The following is a 24,052-nucleotide window of genomic DNA, read 5'->3' as shown; positions in this document are numbered from 1 at the left end:
AGGAACCAGAACCGCTACGGGTAGTAGTTCGAACCTCGTACGCTTTTCAGAGCCGACGGGAACAGGAGAATGGCTTAAAAGCTACGGGAAAGCCACACTGGGAGAGAGATGGTGAGCTTTTAACTTTAAAACTTAAGAGAAAAGCTTCACAATAGAAAAAATACCCAGGTACCACACATATCCTTTGAAATCTGTCTTTTTGGAATGTTCTCTTTTGCAATAAATTATTTTAAAGCCCTTTGAATGTCTTCAGGCTTCAGGATGTTAAAAATATTTATAGCTTTTAAGCTTATGAAAAACATTCACTATGATATTCTAAGGAGAAGAGTCTCCCCCTGAGGTGGGTTGTTCTTTACAGCTCCAACCCCGATCCCTTGATCGGAAAGGCATTCCTGCAAAGGAAAAAAACTTGAAAACTTAATGAAAAAACGTACCCCCCAATATCTATGCCGATGGTAGTGCCACCTGATGCGACAAAAGCTTGCCCCCAGTGCCACAAAAACACACAAAAAGTGGGAAAAGGGGAGCAGGGAAAAGAGTGTTGGCAAAATATCAGACACCATAATTAACTTGCTCATAACGCGGCGGCAACAAAGGACGACAACGAAAAGGATATACAAGTACGAGCCAGGCGAGGGGTGAGGGGGGAGGGGGGGGACACGCAGACGCCAGATGCTGCCGGTGGCGCTACACAAAAGGGGCAGCATTGCGTGCGGAATGGGCGTGCCACTAGCACTGGATAATTTTTAGTTCATTTTTGTTGTTGTCGCAGTCATTACTCCTTGATAATATCAAGGGTATATTGTGCTGTTGATGTTTTTTAAAGAACAAAAATCGTGCACACGACATGTATTTTGCATTTTTCCCTTGTGCGTCTGCTTGACGAAGAACCAAAGTCGCTTACACCATAAATTGTGCCACTAGTAACATCTTTTACGTGCCTTCCGAGAATCGGGTATCCTTTAGTCGGAGCACCATACCTTTTTTGATTCCTGTATTTTGGCGGCAGACGCTGCTGAAAAAGCCGTGCAGTGAAGTGCTTTAAAAAGATAAAAGCCATTTATCACGCATGCACACTCCACACTCCACAAGGGGGGAAACTGGGGGAATTGCCTTCCCCACAGACAGGTGCACGAAGACGGAGGAGAGAGGCGAGAGACGGGAGACGGGAGACGGGAGCATTCTCATTGAACAGAGTAATCCTCTCAAGGAACGCTTCAAATCCAATGGAATTTCACTCAAGCCACACCAGGAATGCCCTTACTCTGCAGAGAATGCGGAGAATGCCTTAAAAGACTTGGGTACTGGTATTCTTCGAAGGTTGATTCCCCCTTACACAATAATATTCTCAATGACTGATCCAACATCTAATAATCCACTTTTGATGAAAATCGTCATCTTATCATCATGGAATGAGCTGGAATTCTTATGGCCATGGTATGGATCCTTGAGATATTATAATCTTTAATCAACGGAAATATAAAACAACAAATTTCTGTCTATCCATTAAGCTTTAAATGGAATTTAAAATGCTCTACCCATATCCATGTACCCCCAAAATCGTAGAGTAGCCAAAGAATTATTAAGCCAAGACATCGTTGTTTTTTGTGGGCAGAAAAAGGCCTCCAGAAGACCTCCACTCCCACGGAGGCACCACCGCGTGGGTGTTAAGCCGATCAACAGCCATTAGGTCTGGTCTCTGCCCGACCACAAATACGCACACACACACACACACACACACATATACCCAGAGAAATGTGTTGACTAAAAGTAACAAAAAATAACCTTAAATAATGGGATTTTTACCATTAAAATTTAAGAAATATTCTTTCTAAAAATGATGAATTTCCAACATTTTTTTACTTGAAAGAAAGGAAGGAACTAGCTCCTTTTTTTGGCTGAAATTTGGGCCATATTTTTCTCCGAGTGTACAGTCTTTCCACTCCATCTCTCTCTCAGAACTAACGGTCATATCAGGCATATAATTTCCGGCCTAAAAGCATGCAACAGTGTTGCCCACAGTCTGCCCTTTTGGCCAGTTTTTCCGGGCACTTTTCAGCTTTTGGTTTTTCAATGCACGTAGCAAAAGTTAGCCAAAGCCATAAAGAAGTTTGTTTTTTTTTTTGGCTGGCAATTCAATTTGTAGGAATTTTTGTTGTGTTTCTTGAATGGGTTTTGCGGCTCTTCTCTCTGGCTGTGTATCGTAAATAAGCAAAAGGAAAAGGGGACAGAGACTAAGATCGAAAGAAAACCAAATAACCGGTAGCCTTGGAGTAGAAAATCCCTTAAAAAAATTAACGGATAAGATTCCTCTTCAAGTGTTTTTAAAGGCATCCTTTGGTATCTCTCCGGTTCGAAAGACCAGGTGTTCAAAGAGCCAAACTATTGCCATTCTGTTGTATCTGGAGTTACCAGACTTTTCCAGGCAAACATTTCCTTTCATCCGAAGAATTCCTAATAGTGGAAGAAAATTTTTCGAGCGCTGTACACGGATGGACGGCTGCGACGCGACGTTCGTTTTTATCGCATTCGCGTGTCTGACATGCATGCCTCACTGAGGCGGCATCCACCACGCCCCTGTCCCGCCGCCACTTTCCCAGAGAGACAGCACGCAACAGCAAAACAAGGCTGAAAATTGCTACTTTGTCTCGGGGCAGAAATGTGGACTACTGGGTTAATATGTCTATCACTTGTATATGGCCAGTTGACGAGGCTAATACGATGCACACCCACCCACCCAGCGGCCCGAGGCCCCCCCAAAGCAACGCCAACATAAGTTTAAGATACATTTTGATTTATGACAATAAATAATATTACAAAATATAAACATATACAATGCCGAACGTTGAACCATTCGGTTTACTGAAGTATAAATGTTATCCCATAAATTGATCAATTTTCTATAATATTTCAACGAAAATTGGAGTAGAATAAAAACGATCCAACTCTTCACTCTCACATAATTCTCTGCCGTTAATATTGTCGCCACAAACTGATTGAAGCCTTACTAATTTAAACCCAATTTCGATTAACTTTGATGCGAAAACCTACCACACAAAGTCCACAAAGTCTTCCAAAGTATCTGACATATTTATCTACAAAGAAGAGATGTCAGAATTTTTAAAGCTGCATTTTTCATATATTTCTGCAAAATATGGTATAGAGATAGTAGAGTTTTTTTGTTGTAATTCAAGCTCAAAATTGTTTTTTTTTTCATCGTTTTTAATATAGATTTTTTAGTTCGATTTTGCTATTTTCTGAACATTTTTATTTTTTTTTTTTTCAATTAGAAAATATGTACTTTTTTGTACACATGTGTGGTGCTACCTTTTGTGGCAACTTTTTGGGGTAAAACCAGTTGATCACAGGAGATACATACATAGAATAAATGTTATATATATTTACAAACAGTTAATGGAATGTTATTGTGAAGATCTAGTAGGGAGATCCAGTGGAGGACACCTTTAAAGTCTTCTTTCTTTCCAGGACTTTGCAATTATATTTTATTTCAATTAGTTTTTTGGCGGTATTTTGAAATGGAATACAGGACTACGTACTTTATTAGAAGTACTATGGAAATATTATACAAATTGGTGTTTCTCATATTTTTTCCCCCCCCAATTAAAGACAATTCTTGGTACCCAAATATGGTGCTTTTTTTTCTCTGGTCAGTCCTTATGGTGTGACCGTTTTAGCCCAAGTAAATGGTAACACTTAAATGGGTTAAATTTTGTTTTTATTGGCGTGTTCATTGCGAAAACGACATTGCCTGTCATTCATGGATTGGTGTCTGTCATGCAATGACTGATGGGGGGAGTGGTGGTGGGGGGGTGGTTTTCTGGTAGTATGTTCTGCCGCTCTTTCTTTCAGTCTATTGTGGTTTCACCTTACCGCATTTCTCTCCGACATTTCTCTGGTTACACTTGTTGTCGCCGTTGCTTCTCTTATTGGATTATGCGCTTTCTCTTTCACACATTTCCGCATTTTCCGCAACTGGAAAAGGCCAATGGACAGCAGCAAAAGCGGAAAAACCAGACGCGGCAAAAATGCGAATCAAGAGAGAAAATCGCTGGAGAGATGCGAATGAGAAAAGGAAAAAAAAAAATAAAATAAAAATAAACAAAAAGCCGGTCAAGCGGGCTCCGGTCTCTTCGGCCTCTCCGCGGCTCTCCGGTCTCTGAAATAGTTAAGTCCCCAATTGGATTTCCATCAACAACAGCTTTGTTGTTGTTTTAATTAATTTGCATTTGTTGTTGCTGGACGCTGATCGATTTAATTGGCAGTCCTCCTAATTGAAGTTGATTGAACCGTCCCCTGTGCCTCATGGAGAAGTGTGAAGGGATCACCGATGTGTGGAGAATGGGAGAGAGGTGGTCCTTAACTCATCCGAGTCGCCTTCCAATGACTTGTAGAGGTACAGGTACCAAAAACTCCACCTCCTCGATGGTTTTCTCTACGAAATGGCTCTGGAAAATTCCTAGGGATTTCTGGGAGCGCGAGTTGCACCTTCAATAAATGCGCCCTGAATGCAGCATCAGCGTCATCTTCCTTTCGTGCGCAGGCGTCTAACGCTTGACGCTGTCTCTCTGCTCTCCCAAGGCCCACACACTTGCTCTCGCTCTAGCGGTCGCTCTCTTTCATTCGCTCTCCCTGTTTGTGTGTCTCCTTGGCGCTCTCTTTCTCTCTCCCGCTCCTCGTGCCTCCTTGGCGCTCTCTAACTCCCGCCTCGTGCCTCCTTGGCGCTATCTTTCTCTCTCCCGCTCCTCGTGCCTCCTTGGCGCTCTCTTTCTCTCTCCCGCTCCTCGTGCCTCCTTGGCGCTCTCTTTCTCTCTCCCTCTTTGTGCGCCTCCTTGGCGCTCTCTAACTCCCGCCTCGTGCCTCCTTGGCGCTCTCTTTCTCTCTCCCGCTCCTCGTGCCTCCTTGTCGCTCTCTTTCTCTCTCCCTCTTTGTGCGCCTCCTTGGCGCTCTCTAACTCTAACTCTAACTCTAACTCTAACTTATTGAGTTTCTTTTGTGCGCCAATAAGACTCTGGAAGCACACGGCGCCGGCGCCGGCGCCGGCGGCAGCGGCAGCGGCAGCGACAGCCTGGAAGCGCACAGTGGTACAGGGTATGCACAGAAAGTGGAATTTGGAGACTAACAAAATAAATTGGTCTAGACCCAGATCCAATGTATCCAAATCCTAAGCCCATCAATAAACCTTAAAATGTGTTTCCGGAATCTAGCAGATAGGATATTTCTCTATGGTTTTCGATAACCGAGGCCCTTCTAGGAGCACTTTATGCCCAAAACATATGCTATTACCCAAAAGAAAAAAGCTTAACTACATGCCTTTAGATGGTGGTTTTTCTGGCCAAGAAATTCTTAAAATTTAGATTATTTTTTTGAAGTAAAACCAACCACGGTGCCCCTCTGTTGGTGGCAGCGGCCTCGGCCTCGCCATGTGCCGGCCCCCTCTTTGGGGGCCTCGACGTCGTTGTCGGCGTCGCCGCTGCGCCAGTCCTCAGCTAACTTTCGATGCGAACGCGCGCCCCATCTTCAACGGTCGCTGTCGTCGCAGTCGCTGTCGCAGTCGTCGATCTTCGTGGAGGTACAAAACGCCTCGTATCGTACCGTCTCGTGTGACGTGTGTGTGTGTGTGTGTGTGTGTGTGTGTGTGTGTGTGCAAGCGCGATCCATTAAAAGGTGTGACCATTGCCCTGCGATTTGTCCCCGCTTTCCTGGAGCGTCCAGTGATTCATTCGCGTTTCGCGAAAAATCGAAATTTTACTTCTTCACCGCCCCGCCACAAGTTTTGTTTTCCTTTTCTTTCGTTGGTTGATCTTCTGGTTGTTCTGCTTCCATGATCTTCTTGTTGTGCCTCGCTCCGACTCTGTCTCTGTCTCTGTCTCTGGCTCTGCCTTTTCTCTATGAATTCGTAACGCTCTTGTGATTGTGATTGTGATTGTGCTGTAACCCTGGCGAACGATTAACGGTAAACTAAGCAAGACGAAAGATCTTTGGCCGAAGCCTTTGATACCCTTAACCCGCTCCATAGCGGATAAACATACGATATACGTTACAAGTGTACATATATCGCTTTGCGTACGATAGTTGTACAGATCTTCCAGAAATTTAGTGGCGAAAAACTTGAAGCACTAGTTCCTGAGGCAGTGTTAATGCTTCCCCCATTTCTCCCCATATAAAAGACTCTTTAAAAACTGAAATGAAATTGCCACAGACTCTGTTCAATCGTGCTACCCTCTTTCAGGGTATGATGTGGCCATGATGACTCTGACAATAAAAAAAAGCACTTTTATTTTTGACAAACGACGCAACAAATCGTTAAAACAAAAAACAGCAAAACGACAAAGCAACTGAAAAGCAAATGAAATTGCAATTTATTTAATTTTTCTTTTTTTTTTGTTGTAGTTCTAGGGTCATTGGCATTAAATTAAGCAAACAACTGAACAGAAGCCAAAACAAAAACACAAACACATTAAAAAGAAAAAGAAATGAGTTGAAGAAGTCAATGGAATGGCAGTTGCTCCAATTGATGATCTCGCTGGAGAGGGAGTGGTTCTGCGAAGAGCATTCCCCCGGCGCGGGGATCCATTAATCATGCAAAATGAGTTTCGGAAGAAGCGTAGAACGACAGATAACCCCCGGCAGCTTCTGGTATTTTCTAAGCTAAAATAACTCATGATGGATGGGTGGGCTTGAGCTCCAGTGAGATTGAAACCTTGAAGATATTTTTCCTTGAAGAATTCCATCAAAACTAGATCCTTTGATGTGCCCCAAGTTGCCTCCACAATCCGTCTTCTAAGCCGTTTCTGGTTTCTGATTCTGGTTGATCATATTTGTATTAGTCATGATTATTATTGCCATTTCCAGTTTACTGCTCTTGTCCCCCCACTGCCTGCAGATCCTGTTCTTCTGGGCCTCTTCTTCTCTGCCTGAAGAACCGATCCTCTGCTTCTGTGGAGAATATGCGTCTTCATGACTTGTTTCTGCAACTTATAGTCGAGCATCAGTATGCAGTGTCATGCACACGATGTGTATGTTGTTTTTTTTTACAATGGATCGTGTTCTTCTGTGCCTCAATATCCTCTGCCTCTTCTTCTCTGCCTTATGATCCGATTCTCTGCTCCTTCTCTGCCTTAAGATCCGATCCTCTGCTTCTGTTTAGCAGCATTCGGTTGGAAACCCACCTCTGGCATAGATATATCATCATTTTCTTCTTTATGCCCGTCTCCGACTTCTCTTTGTTCCTCCTTCCTTCTGGATCTCCTCTCCGTGATCTCCTACGCCTAAGGCCGAGTCAGATAAGACACAAATTAGTCATATTATACAGAGTACAGATACATATACATATATCGGCTGACGCGTCGCGTATCGAGAAATTGTTTAGTATTTTTATTTTTGCATTTTGTTTCCAGTGTCGGTGCATTATTAAGTGAAAAAGGCGGAAAACCCGGCGAAAAATATACCAATACAAATAAATAAATACAAGAGCCACCAAGTTCTTGAATCCCCATGTGTGTGGGCGTCCGCCTGCTCCGGGGTCTATCTTCCCTGCACACATGTATGCACACATGTCTATATATGGTGTATATATCTTCTGATTAGTTTAATTAAAGCGTATTTCAATTGGCGCTGTGCCGCAGTGCTGCGCAGTTGTTGTTGCACAACATTTCCTGCCGCCGCACATTGAAAAGGAGGAACGGAACGGAACGGAACGGAACGATGACGACCAGCAGCCTTGCAAGACAGATACTGGACAAGTTCTTTCCATTTCGGTGAGTGTTAGAGGCCTCCGAGAGGCGACAGGAGCACCCAATGCAAAAATGCCAAAATGCCAAAATGCCAAAAATAAATATGGGTCAGGCAAGCGTCGACAATACTCTTTTACTCCCTCTCCAAACGCGCCAAGTGCCTGGTTGGCTATTTTTGGTTTTTGTTGGGGGGGGGGGGCCATAAAAACAAAGATGAAGTCGCTGCGAAGCATAGCCCCCCGAGTGTAACGAGGCCTCAAATACCCTTTAAGATCGAGTCAAAACTGAGGAGGACAGCAAATCAATGGGCATTTAGGGCCTTACCTATAAAGTATATATCATTCCAGATACATGAACCATATACTCATAAGTATCCGAGGAATTGTGGTTAATGATATGGAATCACAGCCTTTTCTTTTATTGGTTTATTTTTCGGAAGAAGCAAAAGACTTTTCACAGAAAAAATCCCTCTGGGGCTTTCAGATACGAGTATACTCCTATGGAAAGAGGAGTTCCATCTCTCTGGGGCATCCAGATATACTCCTATGGCAAGAAGAGTTCCATATCTATGGGGCTTTCAGATATACTCCTATGGCAAGACGAGTTCCATATCTATGGGGCTTCCAGATATACTCCTATGGAAAGAGGAGTTCCATTCGGGTGAGCAATCTCCATTCTGTGTGTCACTTTGTATGCGAATGGACAGGACAGGAAATGTAGACAGCGCTCAACTAGAGCAACGATCGATCGTGATCGCAGAGAGACAGAGACACGTAGAGAAAGAAAGAGAGAAGAAGGAAGCGTTTCAACTCGGATAATTGACAAAGATGAATGGAGGATGAATACAGAACCGGAATGTGGTCTCTTCCATCGATTCTGGTCTTGAGACTTAGATGGAGTACGATCACTTGTTAGAGAATCCTCTCTTCTTGGTTAAGAAAGTGTTTTATAGATCTGCTTTGAGGTATTCCGTAAAGCAATCCTTGGATCCTAAAGACCCAAAATATGGACAATAATGATCTTTGAGTGGTGGTGTATAGAACCAACTCTTTTTTAACTATGAAATGATCTTTGAAAGATCTTTTTTATCAGAAAAACCTTTTGCTCTCGACATTTAGATGTTCTTCGGAGAGAGAAGATTGCCCCCTCTCTCCTCTCTTTTATTAGTTTCTTTGTCTTGTGTTTACTTTCGTTTGCAGCTGTTTTTTGGGGGGCGTCGCCGACACGTGAAAAATAAACACTTTGGAGGCGACCAAACGGTCGCAGCTGTTTCTTCTCCCCCTCCCCCTCTCGCTCTCTCTCTCTTGAAAGTTTTCTCTGATTTCCTTCTATGAATCGCGGGGAATCTTGGGCCCTCTGCCTGGCGGCAATCCTTTGGCCCTAATAAACATATTTTCTCATTTGCAAAACTCTCGTTTTTCCCCCCCGAAAGCGCTTTTATCGCATGGCTATAATTGTCTTCATAACAATAACACTTTTGACATTAACAACAATGAGGAAAGCGGCGGGAAAGCGTCGGGAAAACGGGCTGGCGGGCTGGCGGGGCGGAAAGCTGAAGGGGGAAAATGGCCCAAAGCATTATGACAACAACAATGTCATAATTTTCCACAATAAAAAGTGTTTTTGTTGATTAAATGGCACAGAAGAGTGGAAAAGCGGCAAAGCGGAATGAGAGGGAGGATTGGTGTGGCATGGTTGCATGGTGGCATGGTGGCATGTGGGGGGGTGGGGGCCTCCGTCTGCTAATTTGCCATTTTTTTGGAAAATGCATAAAAAAGGGAAAACGGGAAAATGCCCCCTCTTTTGGGTCGTTTCTTTGCTTTTCTGGTGTGAAATACCAGAAATGGAATTGCCCATAATTTTATGGCCTTCGCTTAATGTTTTGTTGGCGCTGCCGGATGGAGCGTATAGAGGTGGACGAGAGGTGGCACGAACAAGAAGTTGCAGCGCGATCGAACACGCTCTGATGCGAGTCCAGGGACGATCCTATACGATACAACACGACTCATAGACGATCCTATACGATGCAACACGTTCCAGCACGACTCAAGGGCGATCATATACGATACAACACGACTCAAGGACGATCCTATCGGCGATCGTATACGATACAACACGTTCCGAGACGACCTAAAGCCGATCCTATACGATACAACACGACTCAAGGACGATCCTTTACGATACAACACGTTCCAACATGACTCAAGGGCGATCGTATACGATACAACACGTTCCGAGACGACCTAAAGCCGATCCTATACGATACAACACGACGCATAGACGATCCTATACGATACAACACGTTCCAACACGACTCAAGGGCGATCATATACGATACCACACGTTCCAAGACGACCTAAAGCCGATCCTATACGATACAACACGACTCAAGGACGATCCTATACGATACAACACGTTCCAACGCGACTCCAGGATGATCCTATACGACACAACACGACCTAAAGCCGATCCTATACGATACAACACGACTCAAGGACGATCCTATACGATACAACACGTTCCAGAACGACTCAAGGGCGATCGTATACGATGCAACACGTTCCAAGACGACCTAAAGCCGATCCTATACGATACAACACGACTCAAGGACGATCCTATACGATACAACACGTTCCAACGCGACTCCAGGATGATCCTATACGACACAACACGACTCAAGGACGATCCTATACGATACAACACGACTCCAGGATAATCCATACGACACAACACGTTCCAGCACGACTCAAGGGCGATCGTATACGATACAACACGTTCCGAGACGACCTAAAGCCGATCCTATACGATACAACACGACTCAAGGACGATCCTTTACGATACAACACGTTCCAACATGACTCAAGGGCGATCGTATACGATACAACACGTTCCAAGACGACCTAAAGTCGATCCTATACGATACAACACGACTCCAGGACGATCCTATACGACACAACACGTTCCAACGCGACTCCAGGATGATCCTATACGACACAACACGACTCAAGGACGATCGTATACGATACAACACGTTCCGAGACGACCTAAAGCCGATCCTATACGATACAACACGACTCAAGGACGATCCTATACGATAAAACACGTTCCAACACGACTCCAGGATGATCCTATACGACTCAACACGACTCAAGGACGATCGTATACGATACAACACGTTCCAAGACGACCTAAAGCCGATCCTATACGATACAACACGACTCAAGGACGATCCTATACGATAAAACACGTTCCAGCACGACTCAAGGGCGATCGTATACGATACAACACGTTCCGAGACGACCTATAGCCGATCCTATACGATACAACACGACTCAAGGACGATCCTATACGATAAAACACGTTCCAGCACGACTCAAGGGCGATCGTATACGATACAACACGTTCCGAGACGACCTAAAGACGATCATATACGATACAACACGACTCAAGGACGATCCTATACGATACAACACGTTCCAGCACGACTCAAGGGCGATCATATACGATACCACACGTTCCGAGACGACCTAAAGACGATAATATACGATACAACACGACTCAAGGACGATCCTATACGATACAACACGTTCCAGCACGACTCAAGGGCGATCATATACGATACAACACGTTCCGAGACGACCTAAAGCCGATCCTATACGATACAACACGTTCCAACACGACTCAAGGACGATAAAACGACGCAGCCAGACTCAAGACGATCTGTGACGATGAAGCACTACTCCACAGGATCAAACACTTACAGCTAGTCCCCTGGATTTCTGCAGCTTTGCTTTCAGGCTCCTCTGGAACGTGCAGAACGTTCACGTGTGACTGGCAAACAGCTGATTTTATGTTTTCCTACCATCCACTGGTTGTGCTTGTATACCTTTTCGGATCTATCACGACCTGTATCTATCTCTCAATGCAAATCGTGCTGCCGAAGGTCAGGGTCTTTAGAGTTTTAGATACAGTTACAAATATCTACCTACACAAAAGCTACCTCCCCGTAGAGCCACAAAACTCCTCTCATTTTACGCCACATCGATATCTTTTTCAATTTCGTAACCCTCCTGGTTCGTTTCATTCAAAAGGAATGCATCCGATCGCTTAGGGGGAATTTTGTGTGTCTCAAGAGATAGGGGAGCAGTGCCATTTTTTCTACATTTTCCACTTGTTTTCCAATAGCTACCATGATTATTCCTGACACTAGATGTCTCCTCAGGTAATCCTCTGCCCAAAAGCAGCTTTTGTTTCAAGGGATTGCCCCTTGAGGCATCCATCGCTTGGACCCAAAACCTTTTGGCGGACGACTCCCTCGCCCGCTCCATTCCTGGCGGCCAATTCTTTGAAATGCCAGAGAGAGAAAGTTTCGCGAATTTTGTGGCCATTTCCTTCTTTTTTTTTTCAGTCTGAATTTCCCATAAAACGTATGCAACATGTGTGTGTGAGATACAATGTTGCATGTGGCACCAGATGTTGATGAACACTCTGTTTGATCATCATATGAGAGTGGGTTTCCACAAAGATTTCATCATCATTTTATTTGGTCAACGGTTGAATGGTCTCTGGGAAAAACTGTATTGCCCATGATTATTTGTTTATTTTCTCTCTCTCTCTCTCTCTCTCCCTCTGTCTCCTCTCTTTACCACACTCTCTTTTCCCTTTAGCAATTTGCTGGCTGCCATGGCTCTGGTCTCTTTTTGGTTCCTGTGGCAACTTTCGCTTGGAAATTTATTAATTTATCCTCGGGGAGCAATAGTTCGATGCCCCCATCCCCCTCCCCCCCTCCTGACAGGTCAGCACTTGCTCCTCCTGTCCACCGCAGGACCTTCAGATACTTTTTTCCTTTTTTGCGGGGGCGGTCGCTTGCTTCTTGTTTCTGTTTCAACTTCAAATGCTGTTAAGATACTTTTTGCCCTGTTGTTGTTTGTTTCTGTTTTCCCTACTTCTCAAGTGTATGGATGGGCGGGGGAGTGTGCGGCCGGGGGGGTGTGTCTAAAAGGACGGTAGCATTATTTAATTACAGGACTACAGTTGTCCTGAATATTGTTTTTTTTTGGTTGTTGTTCTCTGTCGGGCAAGTCGTAAAAATATTTTTAAGCTGCCTTCCTGCCTCAAGGGGCGTGGGGCAGAGTTCGTGGATGTCCTGCCAATTGCTTGACCCCATCAATGGCCTCTGGGAGCCTCAAAACAATTTTCGAGAATTTTTACAAAAAACTTTTTAATTATTTGAAGCAAGTGTTTTTTGTTTTATTTTCTTTTTCATTGGTCGTAGAAATTCAATTAATGTCAATTTTTGTTCTTTTTATTCTCTTTGCAGGTGAGTTTTTCTATGGGTCTATCGGTGGATAAGGTGAATCGAAAGGGATTCGCTGAAGCTAAAAGAAATCGAAAAGTGTATCGAATTTACAGTGATATCGTGCGTTTATCGGACGGTAATCGATTGCGTTTCAGCTCAAATAATCGGTTATCGATCAAGCGAATACTGATTGTACGTAAGTGATCGATAAAAACTGTCTATCTATTAATTTATCACTTATTGGTTAAGGAGCCACCAAAATAGAAGCTCAGTGGCTAACATCGATTAAAGTGAAGTGAAATAAATTCACAGATTATATCAATTCTTTTTACGTAAATGATGTATTAAACTATCGATTAATTATCGAACAACAAATGTCCGCATTCGTTGGGATATTCAAATAATTAAAGAATGTTTTCCATTTCGATTTAAATGACTATTTCCATATCCAAAATGATGCGGGCTATCGTTTATCGTTTAATTATCGATAAGTCAGAGATCGGCTCATTGGATATCCCCCCATCATTCTCTTGTTATCCACTGCCTTATCTTTTCACTCCCATTTGGGAGACACACACTGTTTGTTCATGTGTGTCCATGTTGCAGGCATCATCTTGTATGACAAGTGCAGTCGGATTTTTGGATTTTCCTCAAGATTCGCCTCGAGTTATATACACACAGACATTTTCCTTATTTCTTTTGTTGCTTTCCAAACATTTCTCGTTTCTCGGTTCTCCGATTTGACAGTTTGTTTACAATACGAGAATATGCTGCCAGAGGGTGGAGTGTGGAGTGGGAGTGGAGTCTCCAGTGCGTCTGGCAGCTCTTCCATGCCGCATGCGGGCGTGGTGGGTGGTGGGCTCTTGTCATCGCCGGACGTGGGGGGGCGGGAGGCCGGGAAGCTGCCTGCCCAATTATGTCAGAAAAAGGCAAACTCAAGTGCAGATGTGAACTTTGGTCTGGAATCTCTACAGACCGCAAGCGAATGGAGGCGGGCTGCAATTCCTCCACTACTTTATCCGCCCCATTGAAACGATTTAATTTGCAATTTGATTTAATTGGATTAAACATTTTGTTTTGACTTTTATACCTATCTTTTTACTCCTCCAAGTATGATTGATTAGGATTTTAGGTACCAATTCTTGGCAAAAAAGTTTCAGATGTTCAGAAGCGAATTTTATGGAGAGTTTATCAAAGACCAGGGTGAAAATACCAGAATAAATATATATAACCAGAATATAATAAAAAGTACAATAAAATACCTACATAAATACAATAAATACCAATGGCACCTTAAAGATACCAAAAACTACCCAATAAATACCAGAAAGCACACAAAAATTACTAGAAAATACATTTAAATACCAGAATAAATACATAAAAATACCATAAATAAACAGAATATATTGAAAAGCACAATAATATACCTACATAAATACAATAAATACCAATGGCACCTTTAAGATACCATAAACTACTCAATAAATACCATAAAAATACCAAAAAATACTAGAAAATACTTTAAAACTTAGTAAAAATCTAACATAAAAAGTTCCCTAAATAAGGAATTGAACAGCACAATTGTATGAATCCCCAGGCAGAGACCGAGAGGCGCTGCCGCATGGCGCGATAAAAGCGACATGCGATAAAAGCGCTTAATGAGCATAATATTTGGTGCACAAACCGAAATGCACAACAATGCCTCACGGGGGCATGCCATTTCTATTGCCTCTTTTGGTGACCGACCATTTCATGGCCATTAAAATATCTTTGCGGTGGCATTTGCTTCTGCAATTGTTCTCCTCCAGAATCGTCGCTCTCATTTGGTGTTGCTGTTGTTGCTGCTGTTAATAATTAATCATTTGGCCTTAAAAACCAAAAACCAGAAACGCAAACCCCAGAAATATGCACATTATGTGGTCTAAAAGCCCAAGTCAAAGCCGTCGGAAGAAGGGAGAGGGAGTGGGAGATGGAGATGGAGATGGAATGCGTGTCCCATGGAAAACCCCCCCGGGAAACGCAGAACAGAAACCGATATAAATTGCATTATGGGCAAATTAATTGTTTTTACCGGCCATGCTGGAGGTGGGAGAGGCATGGGGATACCCAAACATTAATAGCCAACCCCTGGAACCGAATCAAACCCCCCCCCCCCCCCCCTCCACCCTCCTGGCAGCGAGCGAGAGGCAGAGAGCGAAGACCGAAGGACATTAATAAGGCCCAAAGGATGTGGTGACATTAATTGCACAACGAAGGCCGTGGGACACTGGCCGTGGAATAAGGGGTAGTCGGGGGGAGGGGGGGAGGGCGGTTACAGCCATTACATTTCCATATAAATATTTATCGCCTGGTGATAATGCCTCCAGGGATGGAGATTCGATTCATAGTCGAAGGAGTGTGAGGAGAGAGAGATAGAGAGCCTGTCGATAGTTTTTCAATTTATGTTGGGGTCGCATAACGGCATAAACCGTGTGCTGCTCATGCCCCTTAGTTCTTCCATTGCATTTTCGCATGCCACGTTGACACGTGACTGGCAAACCTATTAAACCTCTCTCTCTCTCTTTCTCATCTTTTCTGTCTTGCAAATTATAATTTAAGCAAAGCCTTTTACCCCCCACCCACTGCCAAAAACATCTGTCTAAGCAGAAAGCTGTGCTCAAAAGCTCATTCATTATATTAATTAATAATTGTGCGAGCATTAATTCTGATTTATTTGTCGCAAAAACCCACCACGGAATGCGATTGCGCAATTTGTCAACTGGGAAAAGGATGCGGGACAAAACATTCCTGCCCCTACGCCCTGCAGTCAGAAAAAAACCAAAAAACAAAACACAAGAAAAGCAAAAGCAAAAGCAAAAGCAACAGCTGGTCGATCTCTCCCTTCCACAGCTGGTGTATCTCAGCGCTCTCTCTCTCCCACTAGCAACCCATCCCACTCTCTCGCTCTGCTTCCCCGCAACCTGCTTGATCGGTCGAGGCCATGCTTCAATGTAAAAGAATACCGCAACAAGAGAAAGAACAAGAAGAACAGTGGGCCAGCATCGACGAAGCGAAAAACAAAGGCGGCGGAGCAACAATAAAAACAAAACGATCAAGACACACGAAAGGCTGGCAGGAAGATGGTCGAGGCTGTTGATACCCTTGCGAGTCCAATGGCAAGTCGATGTGGTATAAGAATTCCAAAAGCCATCAAAAGCTAATATCGCCTCTGTCAGTGTATAACAACAACAGAAAGCAACTTTTGCTTAGCTTTGCGCGGGGGTGGGTGGCGGGGAATGCGTAGGGCTCTCCCACGTTCAAGTTGCCATGACAATGCCCACACACAAACACACACACACATGCACACACAGGCGAACAGAAATACGTTCCACTTCCTTGGCAAGCTGGCGATCGGCTCTGTTGTGTTGCTCTCTTTGTTTTGTCGCTCGCTCGTTCTCTTGTCTTCTCTCTTGCTCTGGCGCGCCCCCTCGCACACGCTTCGTTGAGCTTTTTGGCCAACGACAGCGACGTCGCTGCATTCGTTACACTCAACAACATACAAAACGAGTGAACATTTAAAGAGCAAACTAAAGTGGATGCTATAAAATGCAGTACACAGCAAAAAAAGGTTTGTTCAACAGTGTACGCATAAAAATGCATGGGATCCAAGCGAGTCGTCAAGCAATGTAAAAGGGGGTCGAGGCAGAAAGGTGAAGTACCGCACCGATCGCGCGGCCTCGCCTTGCTTGTGGCCTGCCTGTCCCTCTTTTGCTTCTTCTTTTAATACACACACACACACAGACTTCTTCGTTTTCTTGCACACACCCCACACCCCCTCATTCGTAACAGTCATCAATGCGCTCTGCCTCTGTCACTGTTTTTGGGTGCGTTTGCAGTGCGTCTGTTAATAGTTGTGTGTGGATGCCGCGTTTAATGTGGCTGCTGTCGAAAATTATGGGTGGGGGAGGGCTACATATGTGGCTTGAGGCCTGCATTGCAGTTGACCAAAAACAATGCAACAGCTTTGTTGCTGCTGCTGTGTTTTTTGTTTTGTTTTGTTTTTGTTTGTGATTCTGATCAAACCGCAATGCGATCTCTCTCTCCCTCTCTCTCACACACACACAGTCCACATGTTTCTTTCCGCTGTGAAGCCCCCCCCCCTTCATTTGCGCAATTTACTTGCATGCAGTCGCGGAGTCCACAGCTTTATGCTGTAACTGTATATGTGGGCAGCATCCACTGCCAACGCAGCGCCAGCAAACTCGTTCCACATCGACAGCATCAACAGAGGCGCACCACATGTTTCAGTGCCGCACAGTGGAGCCTTCGGCCATGGCAACTTGCTAAATTAACCACTTCTGAATGGGACTAGAATGTTTACCTTTTCTTTACCTAAAAGATGGGAGTATGCGCATAGAAATAAAGCAATTGATGCGTACATTCCACTAAAAATTTGATTTCCTTAAAGTTTTCATTTTCGAAAGCCTTGGAATTCTCCATCAGATGCGTATATTACATGCATTCAAAGATAATTACTTCACCCACTGTGCGACGGCCCACACAGCACACGTAGCGCGAGAGAGACAGAGATAGCGATAACCAGAGAGCGGTCAACTCAGAGAGAGAAAGAGAGCGTAAGCATACTAGAGAGCAGGGTATACTAAAACGAAGGTTAGGTATCCATATGACACTTTTGTATGGTCTGCAGTGCTATCACCTTTTTTAATGTCTACTATCCGAGAAATAAATGGTAGGGCTTTAGCCGTTCTCCGCTTTTCTTTTGAGTTTTCTGCGGAAGACTCAACACAAGCGCATTATCATGTACATGTGTAAATGTCGTGTCACTGAAATCGTTAACGAAACGGTGAGCTCTCTTGCACTGCCTTACCTATCATCAATGTGCCCTGCGCTTGAGAGAGCTTCAGATTCAGCCAACCGGCTGTGCTTACTCCCTTACGCCTGGGTTCTCCCGCTTTTGGGGCTGCTGCTGCTGCTATGGGGCTTTGCCATGTCGCTGCCGCTGTCGCTGTCGCTGCCACTGTCTCTTTTGCGCCGTCGATTCGTTCGGTTCGTTCGTCCGCGCGGTTTCTACGCTCAATTTTCGATGCGATTTCGCGAATTTTGTGTTGTAAGTCTCGTGCGCGGCATTTTTTTTGCTATTCTTTTTGTTATTGTTATTTGTTAACATGTGTTTGTGTCTTTTAATGCGCCAGTGTGTGTGTGTGTATATGAGTGCAAGAAGCAAACGATAAGGGAACCCAGTCAAAAACCAACAACAAACTAAATGCCAAATAAAAACTCAATTTTTAATTATTTTATGATTAAAAAAGCTTTTCGTTTCTATGCGTGTATGTGTGTGTGTGTGGAGCATTTATTTTATTTGAATTCTCTTCAAAATGTAAAAAGAAAAATAAACATAATATCAAAGAAAAGCAAAAGAAGTAGAGGATGAAAATAACAACAAAAATGGGCAAAACGCGGCTTTTGCTACGCTGCCGCTGCTGCTGCCGCTGTTTTGTTTGTGTTTTCGTTTGTGTTTGGCGCTGCTCGAAGCGGTTTTTGTATTTTACGATACCCTGTATGTTTGTTCCCTGTTGGGGTATATGAGTGCACGTTGAGGCTCCCAGGGAATGTCCTCCAATCAATCTTTCAATCTTGGATTGATATCCAAACAAAGGGTACCCCTTGAGTCGCAATTTCAACTATTTCTCTCTTGATGTTTGTTTTGGTTTCAGTTTCCATTTTGCAGCACACGAATTTTCGCAATAAATGCAAATGAAGCTACAAAAAACGTTTCGTCGTTTAGGATTTCTTTTGGTTCATTTTTCATTTATTTGTTGTTATTATTTTGTGTGCTCGCTGGCCCGCGGCGGAATGTGTGTCGTACATTGTTCGGCGGGGACGGTGGGGCCGGTGGGGGGAGGCACGGCACTGACTCACCTCCGAGTCAGTCAAAGATTCTTCGGAATTATCGCAACTATCTTTGGGCGCGAGAACAAAAAAGATCCCCCCCCCCCCCCCCCCCCCCATATATGGTTACACTTTTGTGCTCTGTGGCTGTGCGATTTGGGAATTCCTTTGTTTGAGAGGGTGCTCTTCAAGAGTACTATATTAGCCATTTTATCCACATATTTGGGCTTTATTTTGTGTGCAATTATCAACCACATTCTTTCTTGGAAATTTATTCGTTTTGGAATATTCCCAAAAGCTTTACTTTTCGAGTTTCCTTGGAAAAATCAGAGCCCCTTCAGAGGGAGACAACATTTCTTCATATTCATAATAAGTATTTTCGTATAGGCCACAAATAGATATGTATGTGCTAGTGTATCGGAACTTAATATCCTCTGGGGGCACTCTTTGTGCCCTCTCCCTCTAGCTCTCCCCATGCGAGGGGATCATTAGCAAATCAATTTTCAACAACAAATGTGACAACACTTTAGGGTCTGTAGATGAGAGGGAAGTGCCAACATGTGCAACACCCCTCTCCCCACTCGCTTTTCCTACCCTTTCGCCACATCTCTTCTTTCCTCTTCACTTGCCAACAGTTTAATGGTGCACAACGAGGGGGGAGAGAGAGAGAGAATGAGAGAGAAGTTGCTGTTGTGTTTTTTTTTACTGCGGATGGACAGGGGGAAACGCTGGACCACTTGCGGCAAATTTGTATTAACTGTAAATGAAGAAAACACATGAGATATCGGGAAAGCAAGCAACAACAAAAAAAAAACCACACAAACACATGCAAAATGCAGTTAGACAGTTAGCGGTTCTTATGCTGCTCTTCAGAGGCGGCAAAAGTCGCTAGTGTGCGATTGGTACTAGAATTTGGGGCTGCAAAAGTCGCAGAGGCTAGAATTTGATGCTGCAAAAGTCGCAGTGGCTAGAATTAGGGGCTGCAAAAGTCGCAGAGGCTAGAATTTGAGGCAGTAAAAGTCCTGAATACCTGAATTTAATGCTTCCAAAGTCGCCAACAAAACGCTTAAGCGATTCTTTATATTCTTCAAATTAAAGCAGTAAAAACTCTCCAAAAAGACACTAAAGCGATGTTCGGTCCTGCAAAAGTTTAAGGCTGCAAAATCGTTTTTCATTCCTCTAGAAATGTTAAGGCTGCAAAAGCCGCTAAAGAATCGCTGGGGCTGCAAAAGTCGCTTCAAATGCACTCGGACAGCCTTTTATATGCGGTTTTTAACGCTGTCAAAACGCTCTTAAAACGCAATAGCAACTCTTTCAGCTCTCAAAAGCCCTTAAGAGAAGAAAAAAACAATTTTGAAAGTATTTTGGTCGATTTTTTTTTTTGTTCGTTGAAACGCTCGAATGAATTTTTCATTTTATTTGCATAGGGCCAGTGACAGTGGAAATGCAAGAGCGGCAGCGTCAGCGCCGCCGGCAGCAGTTGTCATGGCAACAACAATTTTTATTGAATCGAGTGGTGATTGAGTGCGCTGAATGAATGATTGAGTGTGCAATCTGCTATTAAATATTTCCTGTAATATTAATGAAAAATTCCATTGCTTTTATTTTCACTTAAAAAAAAACCTCTTCAAATAAAAAGTGCCAACTATGAAAATGCCAGTGAAAATGTGCTTAATCATGCACAAGGTTGCATTTTAAACAATTTACAAAAACATTTTCGCCGCCAAAATTACGTGTCGTCTGCGATAAAGCAGGAACGAGAGTAAGCGAGAGAGAGAGAGAGGGAGAGAACAACACACAAGAAAAAAAGCCAAAAACTTTTTCTCATGTAAGTAGCGAAAAAAAAACACGAAAATTATTATGCTATCAACTCAAAAGAAGGAAAAACTGCACTCAAAAATGAAGAAAAAAGTTTACCACTCTTTTGTGGCACTCTTTGGGGGAAGTAGAAGGAGCTGCGGCACTCTTTGGGGGAAGATCATAAAAGGTAGAGGATGCTCTAGAAGCACTGCCCGTCTTCTGAGGGGAGAGGATACCGGAAAGAGGATCCTCAAGAAGCAATGCCCGAAAACCCCCCACAGGTGTACATATGTATCCAATGTTTATACAGGGTATCAATGGAGTGTTTTGACCTCTGGCTGTCGCGACCTGAAAAACCGATAAGAAGGAAATAATTTTCTTGGGGAACTTCTCTAAGAGGGAGCCCTGCCATCGATGAAGCAACGACGCTGACAATTTGTTTGTAATTTGTTTGTCTGTCGCCCCATGCCACCCCCCCACCCCTCGCCCCCCGGCCCCCGTCCCCTGTTGTATGCCTGATTCCTTATCTATCAATTCGCTGAGCACACAGATGGAATGGAAGTGATTTCTTGAAAGTAAATCGTTGGGGCAGCCGCGGGGCAAAACTCTATGAAAAGTCAACAAAAGTCCATAATATTGCAGTTCCTTATCTGTGGCCTTTAGGGGGGGGGGGGGGGGGGGGGGGGGGGGGGGGGGAGGGGGACAGTTTTTGGACTTTCGTTTTCGTCGGCCCACACCTGCTGGCGGTCTTATCGCCCCACCCCACTCGCCCCCCTCTCTCCCACTCGGAGTCGCCACCAATCGAAGATTACGAAAGGGAATTTCTCGTTTATCGTTTATATTTCATGGAATCGTTTAAGTAATCGTAATTGTCGTTCATTTAACTTGTTATTTTTTTTCTTCTTTTTTTTTGGGAGCGGGGGAGCATCATTTTCTATGACTTTCAATTGGAATCGAAACAAGAATGAAATCTGAAACGATAAAGCTGGAAAATAACGGAATTTAAATATATGATATTTCAATTAATTTTATCCATTTTTGGGACTAGGATTTACAAATATTATACCCCGAATTATAAGTAAGAGGCGCCGCCCCTGCCTCATCGGATGTTGTCTGAATATTTGCCATAAATAATGTTTATATATTTTTGTAGTTTTTAGTTCTGCCAATACGCGCTTTTACTGCATTTAACAAGCTGTCGGTGTATGAAATAAGCTGGGCGTTGTATGTAATTAGCTGTTTTTTTTTGTATGAAATAAGCTGTGAGTGTGTGTGTTTTTTTTTTATACATACGGGTATGTAATAAGCTGTCTCTGTTGGATATAGATGTATGTATTAGGCTGTGTGTTGAATATTTGTAGGTGTATGAAATAAGCTGTGTGGATACATATGTATGTATATGCCTGCAATAACCTCTGTGTGTGTGGGTGTGCATAAAATAAATCGAATAATTATAAAACCCAACCAAAAAAATGTACCCAAAATCAATGAAGAAATTCCCTTTATGGGCAGTACTCCCCCGATCGAGAAAGAGAGACAGAGAGAGAGAGGGAGAGAGGGAGATCTCTTGGTGAAATGCAACAAGCCGGATGGTGGATGGCAGGAAGGGGGAAAATTGAAGAGGGACGGAGATAAAGAGGAATAGGGCTAGAATACAGCTCAATTCTTTCATTTCATTTTTTTTTCTTTTACTTTTTGGCTTCCACATCCGTTCGTTTTGGGAGAATTTTGCGTGCTTTTTCTCTCTCTTTCTTTTGCTTTGGAGCAAGACGATGACGCGCCACAAATTGGCGGGGGTGTGGGGGGGACGAAAAAGAGCTGATGATTTGCAACGGCGACGGTTGTCGTTGGCAACATTTAATCAAAGCGAAGAAAGAAGCAACGCAACGCAACGAAAACGAAAACGAAGCCAAGTGGAAGGGAAGCCAAAAGACAAAGCAAACTTTTTATACCCGATACTCAAAATGAGTATTGGGGTATATTAGATTTGTGGTAAAAGTGGATGTGTGTAACGTCCAGAAGGAATCGTTTCCGACCCCATAAAGTATATATATTCTTGATCAGCATCAATAGCCGAGTCGATTGAGCCATGTCTGTCTGTCCGTCTGTCCGTCCGTCCGTCTGTCCGTCTGTCCGTCTGTCCGTCTGTCCGTCCCCTTCAGCGCCTAATGCTCAAAGACTATAAGAGCTAGAGCAACGATGTTTTGGATCCAGACTTCTGTGATATGTCACTGCTCCAAAAATATTTCAAAACTTTGCCCCGCCCACTTCCGCCCCCACAAAGGGCGAAAATCTGTGGCATCCACAATTTTGACGATACGAGAAAACTAAAAACGCAGAATCGTAGAAGATGACTATATCTTCTAGAGTGCAAAATCTGAACCAGATCGTATAATTATTATAGCCAGAATCACGAGAACAATTTCACTTTTTCTCGCTCTGTCTCACTCTAACACACAGGTTTCATGGTCGGTTTTGCCAATTGCAAAATATGAGTTCAAGGATCTCAGAACCTATAAAAGCCAGAGCAACCAAATTTGGTATCCACACTCCTGTGATATCGGACCTTGACCGTTTCCTGCCCAAATTTCGCCACACCCCCTTCCGCCCCCGCAAAGGACGAAAATCTGAGGCAACCACAAATCTCAGAGACTATTAAGGCTAGAGTAACCAAATTTGGTACACACACTCCTTTAAGATGTCACTATAAAACGTATATCTCAGAATTTCGCCCCACCCCCATCCGCCCCCACAAAGGACGAAAATCTGTTGCATCCACAATATTGCAGATTTGAGAAAACTAAAAACGCAGAATCATAGAGAATGACCATATCTATCAGATTGCTGAATCTGGATCAGATCAGATCATTTTCATAGCCAAAAGGAGCAAATCAATTTGCACTGGCTACGCAGCGCCCGACGTCACGCTCAGACTGATTTTCTGTCTCTCTCGCACGCACTCTTTGTCGTGTCGTTAAATATTAGCGGCGTCTGCCGGAGGAGAGCCATACTGACTTAGTATCGGGTATAACCGTAGAGTTGCGGTGTCCGCAGCAACTCACAACGTTCCCCCTCGTTGTTGTTGTTTTTGTGTGATGCTAATGATAGTTCCAGGCCAGACCCCAGGGGGGGGGGGTTAAATCTATCCTTGACTGATGTGTGTGTGTGTGTGTGTGCTGATGCCACCCTCAGCGAAAAACGGCATACAAATTGAGCAATAAACAGAATGCACTTTGATTTCTACTGGAATGTATTCAATAATTAAATATTTGATCTAAAAATAATAGTCAAATATTTTTAAATAAGTAGT

General features: G+C 43.6%; 1 protein-coding gene across 3 annotated transcripts in view; it reads left to right on the top strand.

Moving 5' to 3' along the window:
• LOC6599221 (protein sprint) overlaps positions 1-24,052 on the top strand; it is a 110,417-nt gene that overhangs the window by 32,101 nt on the left and 54,264 nt on the right. Inside the window, exon 1 of one of the 3 annotated variants that reach the window (XM_026992527.1) lies at positions 7,652-7,778. The exons of 1 other annotated variant lie outside the window; for it this stretch is intronic. In XM_026992527.1, coding sequence (XP_026848328.1) covers positions 7,726-7,778 — 53 coding nt within the window. In that variant the 5' untranslated portion in view covers positions 7,652-7,725. Of the gene's footprint in view, positions 1-7,651; positions 7,779-20,747; positions 20,771-24,052 lie in introns of those variants that run through there. One more of the 3 variants, XM_026992524.1, reaches the window with a different exon arrangement.

The sequence above is a fragment of the Drosophila persimilis genome, unplaced genomic scaffold (assembly GCF_003286085.1).
Source record: "Drosophila persimilis strain 14011-0111.01,24,50 unplaced genomic scaffold, DperRS2 tig00000735-arrow-arrow-pilon, whole genome shotgun sequence".
NCBI classification, from domain to species: Eukaryota; Metazoa; Arthropoda; class Insecta; order Diptera; family Drosophilidae; genus Drosophila; species Drosophila persimilis.
This window is presented reverse-complemented; position numbering and strand designations above follow the sequence as displayed.